The sequence below is a fragment of the Cheilinus undulatus genome, linkage group 11 (genome assembly GCF_018320785.1).
Source record: "Cheilinus undulatus linkage group 11, ASM1832078v1, whole genome shotgun sequence".
In the NCBI taxonomy this organism is placed as follows: domain Eukaryota; kingdom Metazoa; phylum Chordata; class Actinopteri; order Labriformes; family Labridae; genus Cheilinus; species Cheilinus undulatus.
In genome coordinates this window covers 10,121,370-10,145,346 of record NC_054875.1, presented here as the reverse complement: position 1 = coordinate 10,145,346, position 23,977 = coordinate 10,121,370, and the positions used below count along the sequence as shown (strand labels likewise).

The 23,977-nt window shown below is 42.0% G+C and overlaps 1 protein-coding gene across 2 annotated transcripts in view; it reads left to right on the top strand.

The window, feature by feature from the left end:
- mmp23ba (matrix metallopeptidase 23ba) overlaps window positions 1-23,956 on the top strand; it is a 28,293-nt gene extending 4,337 nt beyond the window's left edge. The window contains exons 2-8 of one of the 2 annotated variants that reach the window (XM_041798763.1): window positions 10,964-11,100; window positions 12,546-12,685; window positions 13,165-13,332; window positions 13,459-13,623; window positions 18,136-18,246; window positions 19,263-19,389; window positions 22,653-23,956. In XM_041798763.1, the coding sequence (XP_041654697.1) occupies window positions 10,964-11,100; window positions 12,546-12,685; window positions 13,165-13,332; window positions 13,459-13,623; window positions 18,136-18,246; window positions 19,263-19,389; window positions 22,653-22,827 (1,023 nt within the window). In that variant the 3' untranslated portion in view covers window positions 22,828-23,956. The remainder of the gene's footprint in view (window positions 1-10,963; window positions 11,101-12,545; window positions 12,686-13,164; window positions 13,333-13,458; window positions 13,624-18,135; window positions 18,247-19,262; window positions 19,390-22,652) is intronic. The other variant, XM_041798764.1, reaches the window with a different exon arrangement.
- The last annotated feature ends 21 nt before the right edge of the window (window positions 23,957-23,977 follow it).

Sequence of the window (23,977 nt, the reverse complement as noted above, 5' to 3'; positions counted from 1 at the left end):
TAAATGTAATTCAGGGGGCTCACAGATAGCCTAGCGGTCCAAGGTGCTACATGGGCGGCCCAGGTTCGAATTCGGCCTGTGGCCCCTTACTGCATGTCTCTCCCCATTTTCTCTCCCATTTCTGATTCTATCCACTGTCCTCCTAACCTTGCAAAGCAGATGGATTCTCCCGTTTCCTTGTTTCTCACTGGTGAATCCATCTTGCAAAGCTCCCGTCTGAACCGTTTGGGCCTGATTAGAAAGTGAGAGGACAATCAGTAACGAGGGGCAGTACTTTAGTGTCGAGCCGTAAGCAAGCAGCAACAAGAGGCCGGTGCAGTTATGGTGGAAGACATTAGCGTGGATGCTGCTAAAGTGCCAGTTTTGACAACATTTCTTCGTTAAAAAAAGAACAAAGAACGGCACTGACATGTCTATAGTTGCCATGGCTCGCGTTATGCTGTTCTATATGGAGTTTATTCCTCAGTAGCGGCGCACGCGCACCTAAGTAGCAGCTGCAACTAACATGCTTTGTTGCTCTGATTAGCCTGTAAAGATGTGACAGAACTTTTATCACTCTCCGAGTTTTTTTTCAAAGGCTCTGCCTTTTCCCAAACACTGTCTGAAACAAATCCATGTGGCGTGTCACGTTCCTCTATGGAATAAAGGCATGAAAAGCCCAAAAATAAATCTTTAAAAGAAAAATGTATTCAGACCTGAAAACAGTCTTTGTGAAACACATTTTGACACTATCAAGCATGCACAGAAACGACTTCAGCTGATGTAGGTCTATTGGTCCTGCCTAAAATTCCAGGAATGTATTTGGTCATATAGCTGATATTTACAGGCAGTTTAGGCCAATTTTACACCAGATATAGGTTAGATATGTACAGCTAATATAGTATAATATATACGTTTACAACTGATATAATGGCAAATATTTACAGCTGTCAAAGGCAGAGATTTACAGCTAGTATAGGCTTTTTACATCCGATATAGGCCAATATTTGCAGAGGATATAGGCCAATTTTTTACAGTTGATAAAGGCAAATGTTTACAGCCAATTTAGACCAATATTTACAGCCAATATAGGCCAGTTTTTTACAGTTAATGAAGGCCAGTATTCACAGCTGATATAGGTAGTATCTACAGTCAATATAGGCCAATATTTACAGAGGATATAGGCCAATATTTACAGCTGAATAGGCCAATATTTACAGCTGATATACGCCAGTTTTTTTTTTTACATTTGATAAAGGCCAATATTTACAGCCAATTTAAGACCATCTCTACAGCCATTATAGGCTGATATTTTCAATCAATACTGGCTAATATTTACAGACAATATAGGCCGATATTTACAGAGGATATAGGCCAACATATACAGCCAATATAGGCTGATATTCATACCATATATATTGGTTGCATAAATATCAGCTGAAATTTTTATACCGATACTGATATCAAACTTTTTAAGCTAATATGTGTTGATAACCATACCATGCCAATAATATCATGTATCCCTAATGTTAAGTGCGTCCTTGCTTCTCATTACAGAGTTACAAGGGGTTGTGGGGAAGTCTTGCTCTATTAAACGTGACCCTTCAAGCTGCAGATGCGTATCAACATCATATACACAAACAGAAGTAATGACAATTGCAGATATCGCTACTACAGGTGGTTTAATAAAATGCTTGTTTGAACTTAAAAGGACCATAACACATTAAAACAAATTTAAGAAGTTGATATTAGGTTGTTGTTGTAATGTTCAAATCATGCAGATAAATCGCATCCCATTCTGGGAGATATCCCATAACACTTGGTCTGGAGTGCACGTCTGGAAAATCTCCAGTTGATGGGCCGTGTACCCCTAGACTGTAAGTGGACAAAATTTCACCCATCTTTGGCTGTCTGATATAAATAATGTTATTATTAAGATTTAGGGGTAGGGCTCAGTGGTTGGGCAAGGAGTATATTTGGATTGAACCTTGTTAAAGGTTCATTTGACATTCATTTGCTTGACTGATTTGTGTTTTGCTTTGGATGCATTTGATGACTTTAGTTGAATTGACCCTTCACCATTATAAAACTGAAGACAGATGCATTCGATAGCTTTGGTTGAATTGGGCCTGTGGTTTTATAAAACCTAGGATAGATACATTACATAGCTTTCAGGCCTCTAGTATTATAAAACTGAGGATAAAAATCATAATCCCTGTTTCAGCCGTCTCTGGCAGTCTGAGGTCAAACTCTTCCAGACTTCTGAGGATCCACAGAGATTTATCCTTGGATGTTTTGCTGTCCGTGTCAGCGCTCACCACCGGCTTCAAGGTTTAGTCTAGTGGGTTTGTTTCAGCCCTCATGGTTTATGGTTTGTCTTTAGTTGTGCCAAAATGAGATTAGATTTGCAGTGATTATAACAACACAAGATACAGAGAGATCTGACTGGCCTTCATATATTAAACAGCCCATAAATCTCTGAACACAAGACTCAGCTGTGTCAACTCAGGTCATCTGAGGTCTGTTTTATTTAAAACTGACCAGTACTTATAATGCAAAGCAGGATCTTTTGGTAAATCATCAGAGAGAGAAGGAAAGGTCATCAAGTTCTGCAGCAGCGTGGACGGTCCTTCAGACTGCCTGCCCCCTGTGTAACTATTTTTGTGAGGAAATGAAAGAAGTACAGGATCTATTTGTTTTGACTGGGAGAAGCAGGAACAGGAACCAGAGGAGAGGGTGGAGAATACAAAGAGGAGTGAGCAGCTTTGATATTTGCTCCACGCCTCCAGGATTTTTCTTTTACCTCTGGGGAAATTGCTGGAGCAAAGGTTGCACTGGTGTCTGCATTTTGACCACTTTAACAAGGGTCTGATTTTCCTCGCAAAGGCCTTGCTCGCAAAGTGTTCTGGTGTTCTGAGGAAGTGAAACAATCAAATTCACAGAAAAAAGAAACAAAGATTTCAGACAAGTCAGCAAAAGAGAATTGTGCACAGAAATTGAGTCATCTTCTCCCCTTTCCCCTTTATCGTCTTGCAAATATTTGTCATGCCGAATCTCTTCCTGACATACCACTACAATGGATTTCACCCTAGTCTGTCTTTTATCATAGGAGTTGACACCAACCATTACCGTAGGTGTAGGACTCAAAACATAACCTCAGCAAAAATCTTTGGTAACAGTTAATATATAAAAAAAGAAATGTATACATCACTTAATCACGATACACAAATATTAGACAACACATGACACTACACAACATACATCAAAACAACAGTTACAGTTGACTAAAATAAATGGAGTCAGAGAGCAAACATAAAAGCCTCTCATTAATCTCTAAAGGCTAAATGTTTGCATAAAAGCCCATTAGATGACTTACTTCCATGAATTAGTATGAACTACTAAAGTCAATTGTATGTGATATTATTGGAAAGTGGAAGAGTTTAGGAACAACAGCAACTCCACCATGTAGAATCACAAAGCATGGCCAAGACTGCTAAGGTGCATAGTGCGTAAAAGTTGTCAACGTTCTGCTGATTCCATAGCAGAAGAGTTCTGATGTTCACTGGCATTATTTTAAGCACAAAAATTGTGCGGCAGGAGCTACATGGAATTGGTTTCTATGGCCAAACGACTGCATGCAAGCCTCACATCACCAAGTCCAATGCCAAGCATCGTATGGAGTGGTGAAAAGCACACCTAGGGCTCTATTTTCGTGGCGCAGCGCAGGGTGGCGTAGGGTGGCGGAGTGTGGCGCACCCTGCGCAGTGGTAATTTTGTCCGGCGCACCACCGTGCGCAGCCAATTTTGGCAATTTGGTAGACCGGGGTGTGCCGAGATGGGTGTGGTGGTGCACCAGGGGGAGGTGTCGACAGATTCAGCTTGGCGCAGTGACAAATTCGTGCCAAAACACTGCACAGAAGGTGCGCTGAAAGCCTGCCAGCTCCAACCTGGTCTATTCTCAGCGCAGGCGAAGCACGCCCAGTGTAGTGGTAATTTGGCTGACAGGCGCGCAGTGCGCACATGTCACCAAAACCTCACAGGCAGGTTTCCAGAGTGTCAGGCACATTTCAGTGCAATAAATAATCACAGCAACCACTATTTAATGTAACCGTCTGAACCTGCATATACATTTGCATCTATATTAATTGTCCCGTCACATCTGATGTCAGATCAAAGATGTTTGTCACACATAAATGAAACTCAACCTGATGGCAGCTGGGAGTGATAAAAACTAGCGAGTTTACGTCTCTCAGCCAACCACAAACAGCCACGGCATCCGATACAGAGTATATATTCGGCTGCTCTCATCTCATGAAATTCAAAAGAAAAGAAAAAAGAGAGAGACGTTCGCTGAGTAAATGTAAGTCAGTTGGTGTCTTAAGGATTTACCTGTGATTGCCCATATTTCTCTGTTTTAATCTTTATTCTTAACGTGATCTAAAAAGATGGAGTACATTATTGCAAGGAGGATGAGGAGGAGATACCGGGAGAGAATATATCACCAAAGGTTCTCCTATTTGGAGATGACAGAGCAGAAATGCAGGTGGATCACAAGCATGATACCTGGATTAGCCTGCTGCTTTGTTTAATGTAACTGTCACTTAATTTTGTACTCCTATTCATGACACAGGAACAGATTACATCTGTCCCGCGAGGTGGTCCACAAGGTGATGCGCATCGTGGCCTCTGATGCGCAGCCCGTTGGCCACTGTGTGCCCTCTTTGCTCTAACAGCTCTTTTTTTGGCCCTTCTCCTTACATCATTGAACTGTTTTTTACATTGGGCAGCGGTTTTCAGAATATCTGGGCAAACTTGATTGACAATATTAGTAACTTCCTCCCAGGCAGTTTTTGCATCATCAGCCCGTGGAGGTCTGTTAGCATTACCATATATTCTGGTGCTGCGAGCTTGGATCTCCCAGACCAGCACATCAATTTCCTCCTGGGAGAAGTTTGGCCGCCTGGAGCTGCTGCTGCTGTCTTTGTCCATGGTGGTGGCGAGGTGAAATTGGCACTGCGCCTTGCCCGCAGCACATTTAAAGGCAAGGAGAGGCATTCATTTGATTGGTGAAGATTACACTCGGCTGTGTTAAACCCACTCATGCCTTCTCTCCTCCCTCTTTGCCACACTGCCGGTGGGAGGGACAGAGGCGTGAGTGTGCCGTGCTGCGCCGGACTGCGCCGTGCACAAAAATTGCAAAATGCCCTGGACACACCCCGTTGGCGCGGCGCCTACACCTGGTCTATGAAAATAGAGCCCCAACACTGAAGTGGAGCACGGGAAACGTGTTCTGTGGAGTGACGAATCACGCGTCTCTGTTTGGCTGTCAGATGGGCTAGTCTGGATTTGGCAGATGACGGGACAACATTACCTGCCTGACTGCACTGTGCCAACTGTGAAGTTTGGTGGAGGAGGGATAATGGTATGGGCTGTTTGTCAGGGTTTAGGCTAGGCCCCTTATTTCCAGTGAAGAACAATCTTAATGCTTCAGCATACCAAGATGTTTTGGACATTGCTATGCTTCTAACTTTGTGGCAACGGTTAGGGGAAGACCCATTTTTACCCTAACATGACTGTACCTTAGTGCACAAAGCAAGGACTATAAGGGTGTGTGGGCTTTTCCACTATGACATCTGCCTGCACTGAGACAAACCAAGCCGTACTGATTTACTTTTCCATCACTAGTTTGGCCATGCCAGGTGGTGCCAGGAATGGTCCTGCTCTAGAGCAGGGCCAAAGCTAGCCAGCCCTGCCTCCAAGCATGCTGTGCTGGTGTCAAAGCGGTTTGCAGGGTACGAATTGGTGGGGGGGGGGGTTACACCTTCTACTTCTGATATCCCAGCCTTTAATGATACATTTTCAGCCCATGCGGAGCTATGTTTTATCCCTGCCTCTGCTTAAACTGTCTACAACTCTTTAACAGTGGTCGTCTAATGTCAGACAGTCTATAATTTATTAACTGGCACCTGTAAAGCATGCCATTCTTATTAACCAATTAAAAAATATGGTTGTTAATTTTCTGTTACCTAGATTAAAAGACTGTTCTCTAACTTCTATGTAGGAAAATTCTCTCTTCTTTGTGATAAGCATGAATTATTGTTTGTTTATTGATCGCGGAGAGAGAGCGAGAGAGAGAATGGGAAAAGAGCGGCGCACAGCGCTGTCAGTTTACAGTTTGATTTTTTGCTTTAATGATGTGAAGTCAATCAGGTCAGAAAGTTTAGAGTTTAGACTGTGGATGAGCTCAAGGAGAGCTAAGATTGCCACGTCATCAGCTCTAGTCTCAAATGGGTAGCTCGGTCATGGTGGAAAAGTGAATCTCCTGCCGTGCAGGGCTGCCATGCCAATTTAAACCAAGTCAATTTGAGCCACCCATTGTAATGGAAAAACCCAGTGGTTTGATCGAGCACCTATGGGATGAACTTGAATGGAGACTGTGAGCGTTATACTTCTACATAATACCATCAGAGAAACAAACCCCAGAGAGGAGCAAACAGTGGAGTAATACTTTCTCTAATCTGTCCATCAAATATTGTTTTAACTGGGTTGAAATACAACTGCCTTTTAAATAACATTAAAGCCCCAGAACACTGACTGACAGCTGACAGTAATCCTGATTAGATTAAGTAACATTAACCAACAAATGTTAGCCAATTAGCACTCACCTATGATGTGATGATGAAGACTTTTTTCATTTCCCAGTCTAATTATTGACCCAAACACACGTAAATACATGAAACTGTCGTTCTGTAGAGTTAGATCCTGGCAGCTGAGGCCGGCCACACGCTACAGGATTTTAAGCCCAATTTGGGGCAAGATTTGCCTCCCCTGACGATTGTGGGGGCGTATCCTGAGAGGAGCCTTGTTGCAAACAACTGTTTTCCTGAATAATCCTCATGTAGTGTCAACATGATTGTTTTACTGCACCAAATCGCATCATAGCCTCCAGAATCCCGAATCGTAAATATCAAACACATTTGATATTTACGATTCTAGGTCGTAGTGGATCTGACGAAGTGCACAACAACCAATGAGAGCGAGCAGACGGGGTAGCTTCACAGCCGGATCATACGTACTTTCACCGCTCACAACCATAAACACAACTTTAACTTAATTCCAGCCAGGATGTCATCCCGAGTCGTTCCCATGTTTATGGTTTTTGCTTCACCTGTAACGCATGTCAGGGCAGCCTGTTGTGGAGGGACAGCAAGAGGGTATCGACAGACATCCATGTTTGTTTGTTTTTTTTTTAATTTTCTGAAGTTACGTGATCACCGAGGTGGTTGGCAGGTCGGCAGGTGTGTGGTCTCTAGTGATCTGAGTCGTCTAGTGTGAGCGTTCAGAGGCTCAAAGATGAAAATTCTTTTGAAATTGTCCTCATATCTGTGGTCTCACACAGTTTTAAAATTGTTTCAGATTTAAAAATTGTCTATTGTATGGCCGGCCTAAGGGGAACAATTCTCCACTTAGGTAAATGTGCAGATGCATACAAAAGCTGTTTAGAGCTGGTTTATACAGGGTCAAAAACCTCCCAAGATTCTTGACCCATATTATATTTTGACCAAAGCATGGCACAGAAATTTCATTTAGACCACAGGAGGGCTGTGTTCAAAGGTGGAAATGTAGTATAATATATCACCTTTGAACTGTAAAAAACAAAGGATGGGTGTGATCAGTCAGGATTGTCTTAGCCTTCTTTAAAATCCTTTGTCCAGACATGTTTGGTCACTAAGATTGAACTTGCAATTGTTCCACTCAGTCTAACAATCCCCTGCAGTCTGTTGCTGTTCCTAACACTCACCACCACTGCTGCAGCCTTTACTAGCGCCAGGTTTCATTGTCTGTAGTCATTGTTCTCTTTTCGTTTCTGGGCCAGAATAAGCCATTACTCACAGCTCAGCAGAGACCACAGAAACAGTAATCAACTTTCACTTACTCACTCTGGCAGACCAACCTCTGCTGGGTGATGGACGCCACTTGTGGATTTTTCCAGGAATGATAACTGGATGTCAAGTTCATACTTCTTTCATCAGCATGCCATGGATCCAGCCCCCCCCCCCCCTGTTAACTAATTTGGAAAAATAAAGCGATTCAACAGGCCTTTTTCTCAACAGAGGATTTGAAAGTAATAACCTTAAGGACTTGAAATGGTTTCAACTTAAAGTGAAAATAGCCCCAGCAAAGTTTTTAAAGCTCTTGTGAATGGCCAGTCAAGATGACAGTAAAATGAAGATGTGTCCAATAAGTAGTAAAATAAGTTGTCAACCCTGTCTGCCTGGCTGTGGAGGTGTTTGGACAGCCTGTGAGTCTTGTCTTGATGGTTTTTATGGTGTTGCTCTGAAGCAAAGTCACACAAAGTTGTGAATAAACAGAGAAAAGTGCCTACCTCCAAACAGCATGCTGGGCCTGGTATCAAGTCAGCATGTCTGTAAGACTGTCTGCTTTGTAAGGACTTTAGATATGTGAAGAGCTTTTCCAGCACTGCTAGATGTTCCAGATAGATCTTGGTATGATGCAAACTGAAGTCTTACATTTACCTAGTTAACAGTGTGTCAGGCTCTCTTTATCTGCTCACACCTTAAATCCTGACAGAAAGCATGTATGCTTTTAAGTCTTAGAGCACACAGTTTAGAATAAATAGGATAAAGTGTCCTGTTTTGGAAGGTATCAACATTTAAATATATCTTTCTAAAAGTGTCTTATTACTAAACTCAGAAAGAACTGTTAGGTCAGGATTGCAAAATTTAAATGCAGAGGAGTGGATTTATTACCTAAACCAACCTCCATAAAAAGTTAACTGGTGCAATCACTGTCAGGGAATATCACAGCCAAGTCGAACCACAAGTCAACCTCAGGCACTGAATATTTGTGAAAGCACTAAAATGCAAAGCACCCACAGACAGGTTTTTAAATCTACTGAAAAAGGGTAGACATTCTTTGTCTGTTTTGTTTTACTCTTGAAATCTAATTCACTTAGTGTGCTCTCTAATCATGTTAATGCACATCAGTGCAGTTTTATAGAATGTGTATCGTAATATTTTAATGATGGCATCAGGAATAGTTGCATGCTGGTTACAGGGGTAGGAGTGTGGGTCTGTTGAAGTTGGTGATGCTGTTGGATGTCTCAGGTGTTTGGCATGTTGGCGCTTGAAGATGATTAGCACAACACATTTTCTAAATCATGCATTTAGATGGAGTAGAAGGAAGAACAAAGAGTGCAATTAATGCTACTATTTGCTGCTGTGATACTTGTGTCTTTAACCATCAGGGTGTTACAAATCAAGATACTATTGTAATTGGTTGCCAATATGTTTGTTAACATTGTTGTGTCAGGTGCCGTCCACACGGAGACGAATTCAGGAGTCTGCGCAAATGTTTTTTTGCTGTATCGGTGTTTCAACCACATGGAAACGGCATTTTGGGAGGCCATTAACACTACTTTTTGAAACCAGGTCGTAGAACAGATCTGTAAACGCCTACCGTTTCGTCTCGTCTCTCGCATATTTCTTGAAACCATCACGTCATACATAGCATAGCCCATTTAAGCCACATGCGCATGTCAAACCCAAACAACAATGGCGGTTTACAGGGTTGCATTCATGCTGTAAAAGCTATTGAGCTTATTATGTCTTTTACAGCAAAATCTGAGGCTCCTTTACCACCACCAAACGTTCTTAAATCCACTGTGGAGAACAACCAGAAGGGCAACCAGGAGAAAGTTTGGGGCAGTTTCCTGCAATCTTCTTCTCTCTTTCGGTTCATTTCCGTGGCAGTGTTACAGCACCACTTACAGGCTTGGCATATTATTTACTGGTGCGTGCTTACGGGGACATTTCTTGAAATGATCCCGTGTTTACAGAAAACTTTTTCAAAACGAAACAGAAATATATTGTTTCCATTTCCATGTGGACAAGGCCTCAATTTTGTCTTGAAACACAAACATATTAATAAATGTCTCCGGTCAGAATGTTTGTTTACAGAATTAACACAGCACTGCCGAGTGTTGAAATTAAAAGACTTTTAGAATTTGCTTTGCAAATAAAAATGGCCTACAGGCTGTGTTTGGCCACCCTTGGGTACAGATTAGTTAGAGAAGGTCTTTGCTAGTACGGTGGGCAATGAGAGCTAGCGTGAATGGAGGTGACTCTGGGACAGTGGAGCTAAATGTCCAGCCTCTTCTATGTGTCATGGGACAAATTGAGGAACACCAGTGAGGGAAGTTTCCACTTGGCAACCCCAGTAATGCCATTGTTCTTTCTGCCCACTGGTTTACATACTGGGGTTTTGCGAGACCCATGAGGGGCCATATAGGGTAGATAGGTATAGGGTAGGTAGTATCAGCATTGTCAGTAGTTCTGGCGATGTTTTTACGTTACTTAATTTTGTAACTTAACAGCGGTGCATATAGGTGCATAACTGGGATAAGGGATGTCTTCACTGAGCCCTTATATTTTAACTGTGACACCAGTATACTGGTTTTTTTTAAGTCTAGCATTAAGTATGATGCATAAGGAGAAACAGGGGTATTAAGAAAGAAATACTTTCAAAATATGCCAAATTGTCTAAAAATACAACACACAACCAACCCTGTATGCTATTTCTTTATTAAATGTTTGCAACCATGTTTTAAATAAAGAACCAGAGAATGCAAAAAAATCCAGATTTGACAGCTTAGAGTTGGTCCTGCCAGTCTGCAAATAAACACAATAACATCATTTTGTTGCTCACCATTCGTCAATAGTCATGCCTGAGGTCAATGAAAATGATTTATAGACTGAAATAACTGTGATACATTACAGTTTCTACTGCCAAGATAAAAAATGCCCTCTCATATGCTAATGATCCATGAAATATATCAATCACACATTGATTTCTTTTGGAAGTCGATTGTATTTCATCAAAGCCCAGTGACCTGTAGTAGACCCGCAGTTCCTGACTTCATTCCAATCTGATGTGATTAATTCAAGGTTTTTCTTTGTCCAAGGAAGAAGCTTACACCACTGTGTTGCTCATCGGGATCCGCAAAGAGGCCCGCTCACAAGTGCTCCATCTGTCCAGGAACAAGCGCTACACCCTCACCCCGGAGCAGCTCAAGTGGGACAAGTTCAAGCTAACATACAAGTACTTGTTTACAAATCTTACTCCTGTCAACTCATTGTAGTCATAGAAGACTGAAAAGTGGTTTTAAAGTTAGACTGATAATGATTTTAACTGGAGATAATCTAAACAGATAACCTGGATTGAAAATGATAAGACTTATAAGTGCAGGATAGCTACGCTTTGAAGGAATCATTCAGCTGAAAAAGGAAGAGGTTGTTAGTATTTTATCATGTCTTGTCATTCAAGAAGGAAAGGAGTCAGACATTAAACTATGCTGAACCATAGAAAGCTGGCATTTGTTTTAGGGGAATTTCAGGGTGCTTTCATATCTGGATTGTTTGGAGAAGTTCATAAACCAGCTGTCCTCATTTTTAGCCCTGTTCATCTGAACATGTGTTAGGCCATGAAATTCTGCTTCAGAACAAAACTACCGCGCCAAAATCAGTTGAGACACATTGTCATGGCTTGACTTAATTGACAGGGTGCAAGCAAGAAAGTTCAGAGAAGAAGATAAGGAGAGCCACATCCATTTCCTGCAAGGGGCAGAGTCAGGGTCATAGTCAGACAGCTCAGTAACATTTAAAGCCACGGACACAGAAACAGCTCATTTTGAGCAGGGCTGATAGATGTGCAAAAATCTAATACTGGATTGTTTCTTTTTTGCAACAAACTTGAAAGGCACGTTTTAGGGACTTCTGAGACCAATGTAAAATTGTCTTAAAGGGGTAAAATATGCAACCTTTGATGCAGCAGTTCAGCTCTGCCATATTTGAATATTTAGCAACACATAGTTACCCAAATTTCTTAAAATTTTCAAGCATGACTAAATGTTTTATTGAAAAATGGGTAAGTGTGGACTTAAAATGGAACAAAAATGTGATGGCACAAAACAATCGGACACACGTCCTTTCAAAGTTAAAAGCACAATATAGATTATTTGCTGTGATTTTCCAGACTTGTATCTGTGACCTACTGAAAATGGCTTTGCAACCTAGTTTTAGGTCCTGACCCACCAGTTAAGAACCAAGGGTTTAGCAAAGCTCCAGTGACTCCAATTAATCCTGAAGCTTTAGAAAATACATCCAACAAAGTCCGAAATAAATGAGATGATTGGACAGAGCTGGAGACGCTTGATAACTGATGATTAAATGAGCTCTAACAGGCTGTAAACGAAAAGTAATTAATGTTCAGTTATCCTGGTTTAGTAAAATTGTATTTTAATGTCTTTTGTTTTGACAGTTGATGAAACTAGTTGATCAAAATGTGATTCTTGTTAAGATTATCCACGTCACTTTCGCCAAGATATAAGAGAATATCAAGTCTCAGTAATGGAGCTGTACTTGGAGTGCATGTGGGAGTTCTGCTCCGTCTGAACAGTAGCCATTGTGTCTTGGCAGCTCTGTCTGCTGTAGAGGAATGTGTGTAGAGACCAGTATTAACTACATAATGCTGTTGTTTCCGAGCAGGTTGCTCTCCTACCCTACAAACTTAATAAATGCCAGCGACACGCGCAGGGGCATCGCCAAGGCGTTTGGCATGTGGAGTGACATCTCACCGTTCATCTTCAGAGAAGTGCCAGCGGACCAGGACGCAGACATTAAGATCGGTGGGTACTCTGCATGAGGCTGCATCAATCCCCAACAGATGTTCCCTGGCTCTGAGCTCCAGACTTCTGCTCTGTCGTTGCTGTTTTTCTCTCCATGCTGTCATCACAGAAATTTCAGCATCCTCCAAACCTCTTAAATCACACTACCGCGACTATATTACCAAGCTTATATTCTGCATGATTCATAATTCTGACTGAAAAAAATAAATGCTTAACAACTTCCATACATGTCAGCTCATGGTGGAGCAGTCTAAATGATGCTTTATCTGTCCCTTTGGGTGCAAACTCCTGGGTCCTGTATAAATTCTCAGTGACATTTGGAGGAATGGTTGTCATCCTGCAGAGTGAAAAGTGAAGCTGTCTTTTGTAATTTATCATTCCTCCTGCTGTTGTCTTCACAGAACTCACATAATGGAGTTGGGGTTTCCCTCCTCAGCTCTAAGGTGCATCTGTCTCTCTCTCTGCGTCTGTCTTGGCAGGCTTCTACCCCGTCAACCACACAGACTGTCTGCAGTCCTATTTGCACCATTGTTTCGACGGCATCACAGGAGAGTTGGCTCATGCGTTCTTCCCGCCAACTGGCGAGATCCACTTTGACGACCATGAGTACTGGATTCTGGGAAATATGCGCTTTAGCTGGAAGAAAGGCATGTGTCTTTATCATGTTTGTGGAAATTGCTCATTTTTAACCCATGAGTGATGAATGTAGCAGACTCTGAGCTGCTCCCACAGTACACAGCAACTGAAAGTAATCAACTCTGTCTGTTTTTCAGGTGTTTGGTTGACAGATCTTGTCCATGTGGCAACTCATGAAATTGGCCACGTCCTGGGGCTGATGCACTCCCAGGACCCAAAAGCCATAATGCACCTGAATGCAACTCTGACAGGGCGCAAGCTGATCACACAGGATGAGGTGTGGGGCATGCACCGTCTCTACGGTATGTTCATGACCCTAATGTTTCTAACTTTACACCAAAACAAAATTTCATTCAACTTGGAGCACTTTTCATACATTTAACCATTTTACTGTGAAATGGGTGTACAGTTTTACTAAGCAGAGAAGGCTCTGCTCAAAGATGCTCCCTGGGTTGCTCAAGCTTTGACTTTCCAGGGAGTGCATAGCTAGAAGCCCCCACATGGAACAATAGATTAATGGCAATGCATACTGAATACAATATAATTAGTTCAAAAGAAATTAATCCATAGTAGCATGAATCTGAATATGAGGGTGCAACAGCTTTATGCTATAAAGGAGGAGGCTGGGGTGGAGTTGAAGCATCGCTGGCAGCAGCATGGTGCATCAGCATTAATGAAAGCAAGGAAACGTGAGAAGTAATGGATGTTTAAATGGACCACCATGTGTAGAGAAAGAGTTGTGATTGGCTGTGGGAGCTGGGAGATGATAATTGGGATCAGCTGATCACAGCTGAGTGTATAGATACAATCAGTGTCATGTCACAGTTGCGTCATAGATGGGGGCGGGGCATTTCAAGGGGGAAAACAATCCTTTCCCCCTCGCCCACAGCACTGTCAGCCTGCAGATTTTAAATTCTGATATATATGCTAACCATTAAAATGTCATACATTGATTCATTACAGCCAATTGATAGAGATAGATACATTAAAAAATTACTCTAATAGGATCAGATTCTTGTCCGTATCTTATAAAAGAGTGGACACATAATCCTGATGTTTCACTCCCTGACATCTTCTGCTACCTGGTTGAATCACCCGGTAAGAGGCAAAATCCCGTTTACTGATGAATTAAACTTTACATAATATCAATGTCTGACAAGGAAATTTGCCCGTTTCAGTGAATTTGTGCACCACACATTGGTTGTTATTGCACAACAGCCATCATGAGCTGCATATTGGTTAGTGACGACTCGGTATATCACGCAGGGATTTACACACACGACAGCCTCAAAAACTATCAGTCCCTGGAGGCACATAATTTTTTTACAAGTGGCTTTGTCAGAGTTGTGCTTCATCACACACTAATTATGCTGTATACTCGTTAGCTTTGGTAACGAGGGAAGGTAGCCTGCATAATGTAGTAGTTAGTTAACTTCTCTTAAAACTAGTAATTGAACATTCATGTTAACTATGAAACAATCCGAACGCATCCTCCCGCCGGATCGCTTGAAGCCACCGCATTCTTCACCTCTGCTCTGTGCTTCCATTTGGTAAAATATAAAACTTCAGATTTGGATTTTTTTTTTTTACTTATTTTTTTGTACAAAAGGGTACACAACAGTTCCTCAGCATTGTGGAAAGCGGTTCGTTTTCCCCCTCAGGGCAAACCGGATGTGACGTTTTGTGGGCGTTCCCCTTTATGCCGACTGTATCTATGCCTTCCATGTCCTGCATGGACGCTGAGCTCCATTTCTCTACTGGGGACACCCATACCCTTCTGGTTTATGTCTGCATGCCTCATCTACAGACACTTGTCCTTAAAGCATGTGGCCCAGGTTCAAATCCAGCCTGTGGCTTCTTTCTCATATGCTTCCTTACAGAGTCCTCAAGATCTAAATCCATGCAATTCTAGTTCTCTGTTGAGTCAGACTGTACTGAAGTCTGATATTTCTACCTGACCATGACTGTATAAATAATAAACAGCCTGAAATAAATCAGAAATATTTAGAGCACCACCTGACTCGTTGTAAAGGTTATAACCCTTGCTGTCTTCATGTTAACAGATGTGACATGGGTAAAACTATAGTATTTTTCCCAAACCTAATTCCTCTTTATGCAGATTTGTGTTCAACCACTCTTTTTCAGAGCAAAGAGGCATAAAGTGCTATGATTGACAGTGCTGTTAAAAAATGTGGCATGTCATGTATTGTTTAAGACAAACTATTTAAGGAATAAAGCAAGAAGAAGCAGTATGAGGGATCTTTTAGGGCTCTTCCATGTTTATTGAGAAGTTGCATGTTTTCATCAGCAAAAGTGGCATGATGTCAGTACGGTGGCCAATTCCTTCTCTGCAGACTCTCCCTCTGATGCACAATATGCCAGCACCCATCATGGGGGTATTTTAGCCTCACCATTGTACAACAGGAGGACGTTGAGGGGTGCTGTCCATGTTATTGTATGCATGAGTTAGACATGATGTGCAATCTTATTATTCTCAAACAGTCTGAAAACGAGACCAGCACATCTTGCAAGCATTTTTCACCTAGTTTGGAAACTTCTATTACAGGTTCCTTGGTGTTGGCATGAAACCTTAAAAGGTTACTAAACCCCAGAGTTTTGGCAGGAGTGCATCTACCCTAAATCTACCCTAATGCCCCCTCACTTCTCCATACGGTCTCAATGATGCACATGCATATAACAGATGAACAAGTTATTTAACCATGAGTGATAACTCAAGAAGTATCAAAAACACTTTTATGACAAAAATGTTATTTACTGTAGACAACTTCTCTCCTTGACCGTCTCATGTAGACCACAACCGTGACAGTCCAGAGCCATGTCAGTTTGAACTGTTAGCACTAGCAGTGAGTGCTGAGACAGCCAATGCTGAGAACATGGAGGTGCAGAAGAAGATGAGAGATGTCTCTGAACGGTAGACAACGCCCAGCAGAGGAATGTTATAGAGCTCAAAAGAGAAGGTCTAGATGTAAAAATCCCTTTCATTTTCTTCATAGTGGTTTAGATTATTAGCCACCAAACCACAAACTTTTTCTGTCAGCTGTTATCACTGAAGTAGATGATCTTTTTGACCATTAAACCAACAAGGACTGTAATGACTTTGTATTCACATATAGACTTGGCCTCCATTTGGAGCTATTACAGCCTCTACTCTTTTTGATTTTTTAAGTTTTCTTGTGGGAATTTGTGCACATTCATTCTGTAGAGCATACATGAGGTCAGACAGGGATGTTGGATGAGAAGGCCTGGCTCACAATCTCCATTCCCTTACATTCCAAAGGTGCTTGATGGGGTTGAGGTTGGGGCTCTGTGCAGGCTAGTCAAGGTCTTCCACACTTAACTCATCAAACCATGTCTTTATAGTCCCCGCTTTGTACACTGGGGCACAGTCATGTTGGAGTAGAAAGGGCCTTCCCAAAACCGTTGCCACAAAGTTGGAAGCATAGCACTGTCCACTGGCTTCACTGGTATGCTGAAGTAAGATTGGTTTTCACTGGAGGTAAGGGGCCTAGTCTAAACCCTGAAAAACAACCCCTCCACCAAACTTCACGATTCGTGTAACATTCTCCCGGCATCCACCAAACCAAGCCTCACCCATCTGACTGCAAAACAGAAAAGCGTGATTCATCAATCCACACATGTTTCCACTGCTCCACAGTACAGTGTCAGTGTGCTTTACACCACTCCATCTGACGCTTAGTATTGGACTTGGTGACGTGAGGATTGCATGCGACTGCTCGGTCATGGAAAACCCATTCCATTGAAGCTCTTGCCTACATTAATGCCAGTGGAAGTTCAAAATCAGCAGAGTGTTGTAAACTTTCAGGCAGCATTCTCCTTCGTAGTTGTATAACCCACTCTTGGATTTTACATGGTCTTCCGCTTCATGGCTGAGTTGCTGTTGTTCCTAAATGTCTTACAGTTGTGAAATATCCAGCGGGGATGAAATTTCCTGAATTGTTTTGTTGCAAAGGTGGCATCCGTCAAAGTACCACGCTTAAAGTCACTGAGCTTTTCAGAATGACCCATTTAGTATCACAAATGTTTGCAAATTGAGACTGCATGACAAGGTGCTAGATTTTATATCAGTGGGTCGGATTGAAACACCTGAATTCTATTATTAACAAATGTGCCTCTAGATCAGCTCACAGAAAAAGACTGACTGCAGTAGCCTGGTTTCAACCTGTAGAATTTGAATACTTTGTGCTCAAATGTCGAGATTTGAATCTGAATCGATCAGCGGCAATACAGAATATCCATACAAAAATGTTTTCATCTGAAAAAACAGAGGTCCGGAGTTTAGTTACTCTTTTAATGATACTAAAGCCAAAGAAGAGAGATGTTTTTGCTGCTTTCAGGTGGAAAAGTTAACTTGAAACCCGACACCAGCTTTCCTATCACCTGCGCATGTCATAAAAATTATTAAACTTGGCGAGCTTTAATCTGTTGTAGACTGCAGCGTCTCTCGGCCAAGCTATGGCAAGAGTTCAAAAAAATTAAGTGATGGATTACTCTGAAACATTGGCCATCTCACAAGTCAAAAACATTGCACAGTCATTAAGTCTTTTTGGTCACACTTAGTCAAAACACAGTCTACCAGAGCTTCTTTAAAGGACAGACACTTAAAAAGCCAACGTGGCATTAATGAATATTGTATAAACTACTCATGAGTCATTATTAGTGTATATTGTGGTGAGTCATTTTCATTGGAACTGGAGGCAGACCAGGGATCCAACTTTTTTTGCAGCTGACTGAAACTGTTGTCTGATCTCTCCTGCTCCTCCTCTCTTCTCCAGGATGTTTGGACCGGTTATTTATCTGTCCGGCCTGGGCTCGGAAAGGCTATTGCGACAGCAAGCGCAAGCTGATGCAGAAGCACTGCCCGTCCAGCTGTGATTTCTGTTACGGTAAGACATTGCTGCAGCAGAAAGCAGCAGCAGTCCGGGGGGAAAAAAAGAAAATCTTTTCTCTCAATTGAGGAGCTGCTGTGAACCGTTTGCCAATGGAGCAACGGGAGCCAACAGGTCCAGCCATGCAGAGCTGCGATGGAGGTTTTTAAGAATCTGATTTGAAGTGCGATTACACTTGCCACTGGAGGAGTTTAGTTCTTGAGGATCCCAGAATCCCCTGGGAGATGGTGTGGTTTAAAGCCCAGAACACTGACAGAGCAGATTAGTAAGGTACCTGTTGAATGCCGTCTCCACTCAGAGCAATGATAGCACATCAGCCATCTGACAGCCTGAGCCTTGTTAGTTACTGTGGGATGCACTGGTGCCAAGTTCTTCTTTTGCACAACAGGAAATGGCTTTTCTTAACCATCAAAGCCAATAGATTGTTGTGGCTCTCTGAGATTTTTGTCTGCAACAAGGGACAGTGTGGAGAGAGGCAAGAGGATACGATTCCTGGCTCGCAGTAATCTGTTCCTCATTGTTGATTGGGAGACGTTGTACGGCTGTGGAAAATTCCTGAGTGACTCCAAACCGCTGGAATTTCAGACTGTGGCTTGAGGGTTAGAGACACACAAGGTCAATTTGGATTTTTGCAGCATTAACGAGAGCGACTGTTTTTTTCGGCAGACTCTGGGTTGATCACGATGCGGCCTGATTTGTTTGTCAGAAATCAGATGGGAAATATTACACTGAAAAGACGGCTGTGATGCCATCAGGTCAGAGGGCTGTGAAAAGAGTACTTAATGTCTGATCTGATGAGGTTCATATCAAATAATCTGACAGTAATCCATGTTTCAGTGAGCTCTCTTTGAGAGCATTACATCATCTCAAATTTCTGAAATCGCACCAGGGAGCTGGATAATGTCTTGTGTTTCAGATATTTGCTGTTTGATCTTAAAAAATTGATTGTTGAAGTTCTGATCTTTGCATTTATTTTGAATGCTTATTTATTTTGCCTCTGTTTTTCCCCCCAGAATTCCCTTTCCCCACCGTGGCTCCAACTCCAACACCCCCGAGGACCAAACACAAGCTGGTGGTCGAGGGCAAGAAGCTCACTTTTCGTTGTGGGAAGAAAATAGCATCGAAGAAAGGCAAAGTATAGTGAGTATCACCTAGGATATAGGATGCCAGTTCAGCCTGAGCAGAACACCCTAAATCTGCATTTTTAATGCCCATGAGGGAGAAACTCCAGTGTCTGACAAAATGACCCCACTTTTAGATTGATTTGTCACATCAGTAAACTTTTCAAAACTCCATGATGTCAGTCTCCTGCTATATGTCTGCCTAAAAACTGCCTTTTTTCTTTAAGTTAAGGCTTCATTTGGAGTCTAACAGATAATTAAGCTGAGATACTGACGTAACAAGGTTTTTCACTCATCTTTTCCAAATACAAGCTGTGTTTCAATTCAGGGAGAAGCTTCCTTAGGACCCTGCCCTCATAGTCCACATAGACCGCTCAATCCAATCTGAAATTGGAAGCTCTGATTTAAGGAGGGTTTCCTGTTTTTATCACCAGATACCCTCACCTTAATTGTTTTTGTTTGAAAGGGCCATCCCTGTTAGCAACCTTGGCAGCTACAACTGAACTACCATCACTAACTCAAGTTTCAAAGCCCCTCTTGTTTTTTAACATTAGCATCAGTAGCTTATTAGCTTAAGTGTAAAATATCTCATAACATTTAAAAGTTTATTACATGGCCAATATGGAGTCCACCAGCTGGAGTGAATTGGCATGAAGTTATTTTATGATATTTTGGGCCATGAAAAACGTACCAGATAGATCCTCATTTGCCAGGGAAAAGAGGAAACTTTTTCAAGATTTATTTTGGGGCTTTTCGTGCCTTAATTGCTAGAAGAGGGCAGTGGATAAAATCAGAAACAGGGATAAGAGAGTGAGCGAGAGACATGCTGGAATGGAGCTGCAGGCCAGGCCCAAACCCATTGCCCGCGCACATGGGGCAAGACCTGGAGCACTATGCAATCTGCACCCCAAGAGGGTCCTATTTTGAAGGAGACTTCTCAATATGGGTGCTCTTGACATGCCAATGTGTCATTATTGGTTGTCAAATGCATCCTGGAAGGATGCAGTCCCTGAATTTGGACCAGGCATCAGCCTCTGTGGTTGCAGCACAAAGCCAATAAGGAACTGGGGGCAAAAAAAATCAGTTCCTTGAGTGTCCTTGAGGCTGGCTGCAGAGACACCAGAAGTCACATACACACCAGGTGATGGGGGGTTGCATTCATACTCTCTTTGACTTTGGTTTTAAGAAGTACACGTTACAGCAATTTCAGACTGGGTGTATGACAGCCGTGTCAAAGTCCCCTAAAGGCTTGATTTTCATTTTGGAGTGGATGTTAACAGGTGAAGGCTTTCAGACTGTGAGTCAGTGAATCTAGAGAATAGAAGGCTCCAGGAGCCTTGTGTGTCAAAAATAGACAGTAAAATTACAAATAGAGAATCTTATTAACCTTGTCTTAACAGACCTGAATATCCACACCAGTAGAAGACGACAGAGGCCAGTTAAAAACATCACGATTACACTTCCACCATGTGCTTTTCAAAGTAAAGGTCTGGTTTGGTATTTCTGTGGAAAACCTCACCTTGTTTGTTACAGACAGATTTTATTCTGAAATTTTCTTGACTCACTTATACAATGATCAAGTCCCTTGTAGGGAGATTAATTGAGGTAAAACTTATAAAGAAATAAAGGGCTGTTACAGCTGGGAGATACAGCCAACACACGTGGTGTGAAACCCGTGACAGCGCAGGTCAGAGCTGGCGCATGCTGCAGCCATGAGGCAGCAAATTTACACCCAGTCTGAAACAGCCAACCTCAGCTCTTCTTTGGCAATTTCTTGGTTGACCTAAACTTAGCTTGAGACAGCGCTTTTAGTATGGTAACCAGCAGGGTTTGGCTTCAGATGACAGTTTCCATTACCAATGGCTGACTTCAACAAGACTGTCCAGTAATTTATATGTTTCTCTGATTAACTCCATTTTAGTCAGTCTGCTGCAAACTACAGGGGCCACATGGGGGGTCAGTGTGTCAATGAGCATCTCTGTCTATGTGCTGATTATCTATTATTATTGTCTCTCACATTTTCTATTTGCTGTTTGTGAATGTATGGTCTGGAAAAATGAGAGACTGTGATTTTATGTGATTTTTTTACCACCTTGTCTATGAAAAGTTCTAACTGGGGACAAGAAATCTTCATAAAACACAAACTCTCTGTGCAATATAGCATATATTGGAGGTGTGTAAGATCTGCATCCCCCATATCAAATATATTCCTAATGATGATGGACAGGATGTCAGTGGTTTTGTGGTTATGCTGTGTTCCATGTATGCAGACTGTAGTCCTCTAAGTTAGCAGTGCTACATCCTCACATGACATTCACATACAACAGCTGTATTAACCAGTCAAAGCCTTATGGGAGAGTGGCATGTTGAAGAGAACTCATATTAAATCTCATTTAAAGTTCACCAAAAGGCATGTGGGAGACTCCATGGTCAACTGGAAGAAAGAGACCAAAACGGTGCTTTTTATTGTCATGCAAGACGCTATGTTTGGCAGACACCAAACATTCCATCCCCACTGTGAAGTACAGGGGTGGCAGCATCATGCTGAGGGGCATGCTTCTCAGCAGCTGACCCTGAAAGGCTTGTAAAGGTATTTGGTAAAATGAATGCAGAAAGATATAGGAAAATCCAGGAGGACAATCTTATTCAGTCTGCAGGAAAACTACACCTAGGGAGAAGATTTACTCTCCAACAAGACAATGAACTGAAGAATACAGTGAAAGCTACACAAAAATGGTTTAAAGACAACAAGGAGAATGCTCTGGAAAGCCCAGACCTCAATCCAATAAGAGAATTTGCAGCTGTACTTGAAAAAGGCTGTTCACACCTGACCCCGTGCGACCTGACAGAGATTGAGCAGTTTTGCCAAGCAGAGTGGAGTAAAATTTCAGTGTCCAGATTTGCAATCCTGACTGAGACATACCCAACCATACTCAGTGCAGCCAAAGGTGTAGCTACTAAATACTGAATTGAAGGGGGAGAATATCCATACAGTCACTTATTTTACATTACATATTTTTATTTAATTGACATTACTTTGTAGAAATCTGTTTTCTCTTTGACATTAAAGAGGTTTTGTTGTATTTTTTTTGCCGAAACAAATTGTGTTGATCATGATTGATTTATAAGATCAATAAAAAGGTAAAACATCCAAGGGGGTGAATACTTTTAATGAGCACTGTAGATGTCTACCGATCATAAGGGGGCTTATGTTTGGATACAGTCAGAATCATGCTTTTAGTATTTTGTCTCTTACCACCATCCGTTTGGTTTTTCTTTCAGCTGGTACAAGGACGGGGAGCTGTTGGAGTACTCTCATCCCAACTATTTCTCACTAAAGGACGACCACATCACTATAGTGGCCAACGCCATCAACGAAGGCACATACACCTGCATTGTGAAGAAAAAAGACAAAATTCTGACAAACTACTCGTGGAGAGTACGTGTGCGTTTCTGAGTGCCGCCTCAGCGCTCTGCACACTGAACTGGACTCATTCACACACGTGGTCAGAGACGACCTCACTCACTAGGGCACATAACTCTGGGTTTTTTTTAACTGTCTGTCCAGATATACGTTGTCTAACTTTGACTGTCACTGCGTTTTAATGTGTATAAATAATAAATGTTCTGTGACAAGTATGATTTCAGTGGAAGTACTACCTGACTGTGAAAAGCTATCGGGACAGATGGTGTGGTTTACATTTCATATGGTGATGAAAAGTCTGTGCAGCTGTCCTCATCTGTTCAGGACAATAACATCAATTCTGTATCATTAAGCTTGGATGTCTCTATATGCCTCCTGCTGCTAAGGTAGAAATGTTTCCAGGGCCACCCAGAGCTTCTAGAGGTGTCCACGGCAAAATGAGACCTACTTAGATATCATTGTGGTTTTATTCAAGACGTGCGCCAAGTTGGAGACAGATATAAGTATCATATGAGGAGAAAAATCTTCCATTAAAGGTCCCTGGGAAAAAAAATGTCAGCCAAGTAATATCAATCATTTCAGGTGCATGACAAAGTTACAGAAGCTCTTTCTCAAATGAGTGCCATTTGAATAATTTACACACTGACCAAAGTAAGCTACTAAAGCCAGAGTAAGCAATGTTGTCTACAGCCTTTGGAACTATTTGGACTTTAAACCACATATGGAACACCTCAGACGTCTAGCTTACTTTACTAGCCTCACATTGAAGCCAGCAGTCTGCCTCCAGAGACCGAGCCGTCAGTTCCACTAGCAGCTCTCCTTCCAAGCTTATTCAACACATCAGGTGTAATAATCTGCAGAAGGGCTCCAGTGGGGGCTGGGGGATAGATAAAACTGATTAATGAACATTTCCATTTAGCGCTGGCTCTAGACGTCTCAAAGTGAGGGGACTTTTCTGCACACGTTCCAGTGAAAGCAGCAAGTGGTCTTGCAAGGAAATTAAACTGTACTGTTTATTTTTCTTGGGCTCAAAATCAAAGAATTTATTGGTTTAATTCTGAAGTCGTAGAGCCATTTAAAAACAAAGGCAGAGAGACGTCTGGGCCTCTTTTCCCCCAAAAGAACAAAGTACTGAGACAAAGTGTGCAGTGCAAAGAATGACATCACTTTTGGACTACCAAGC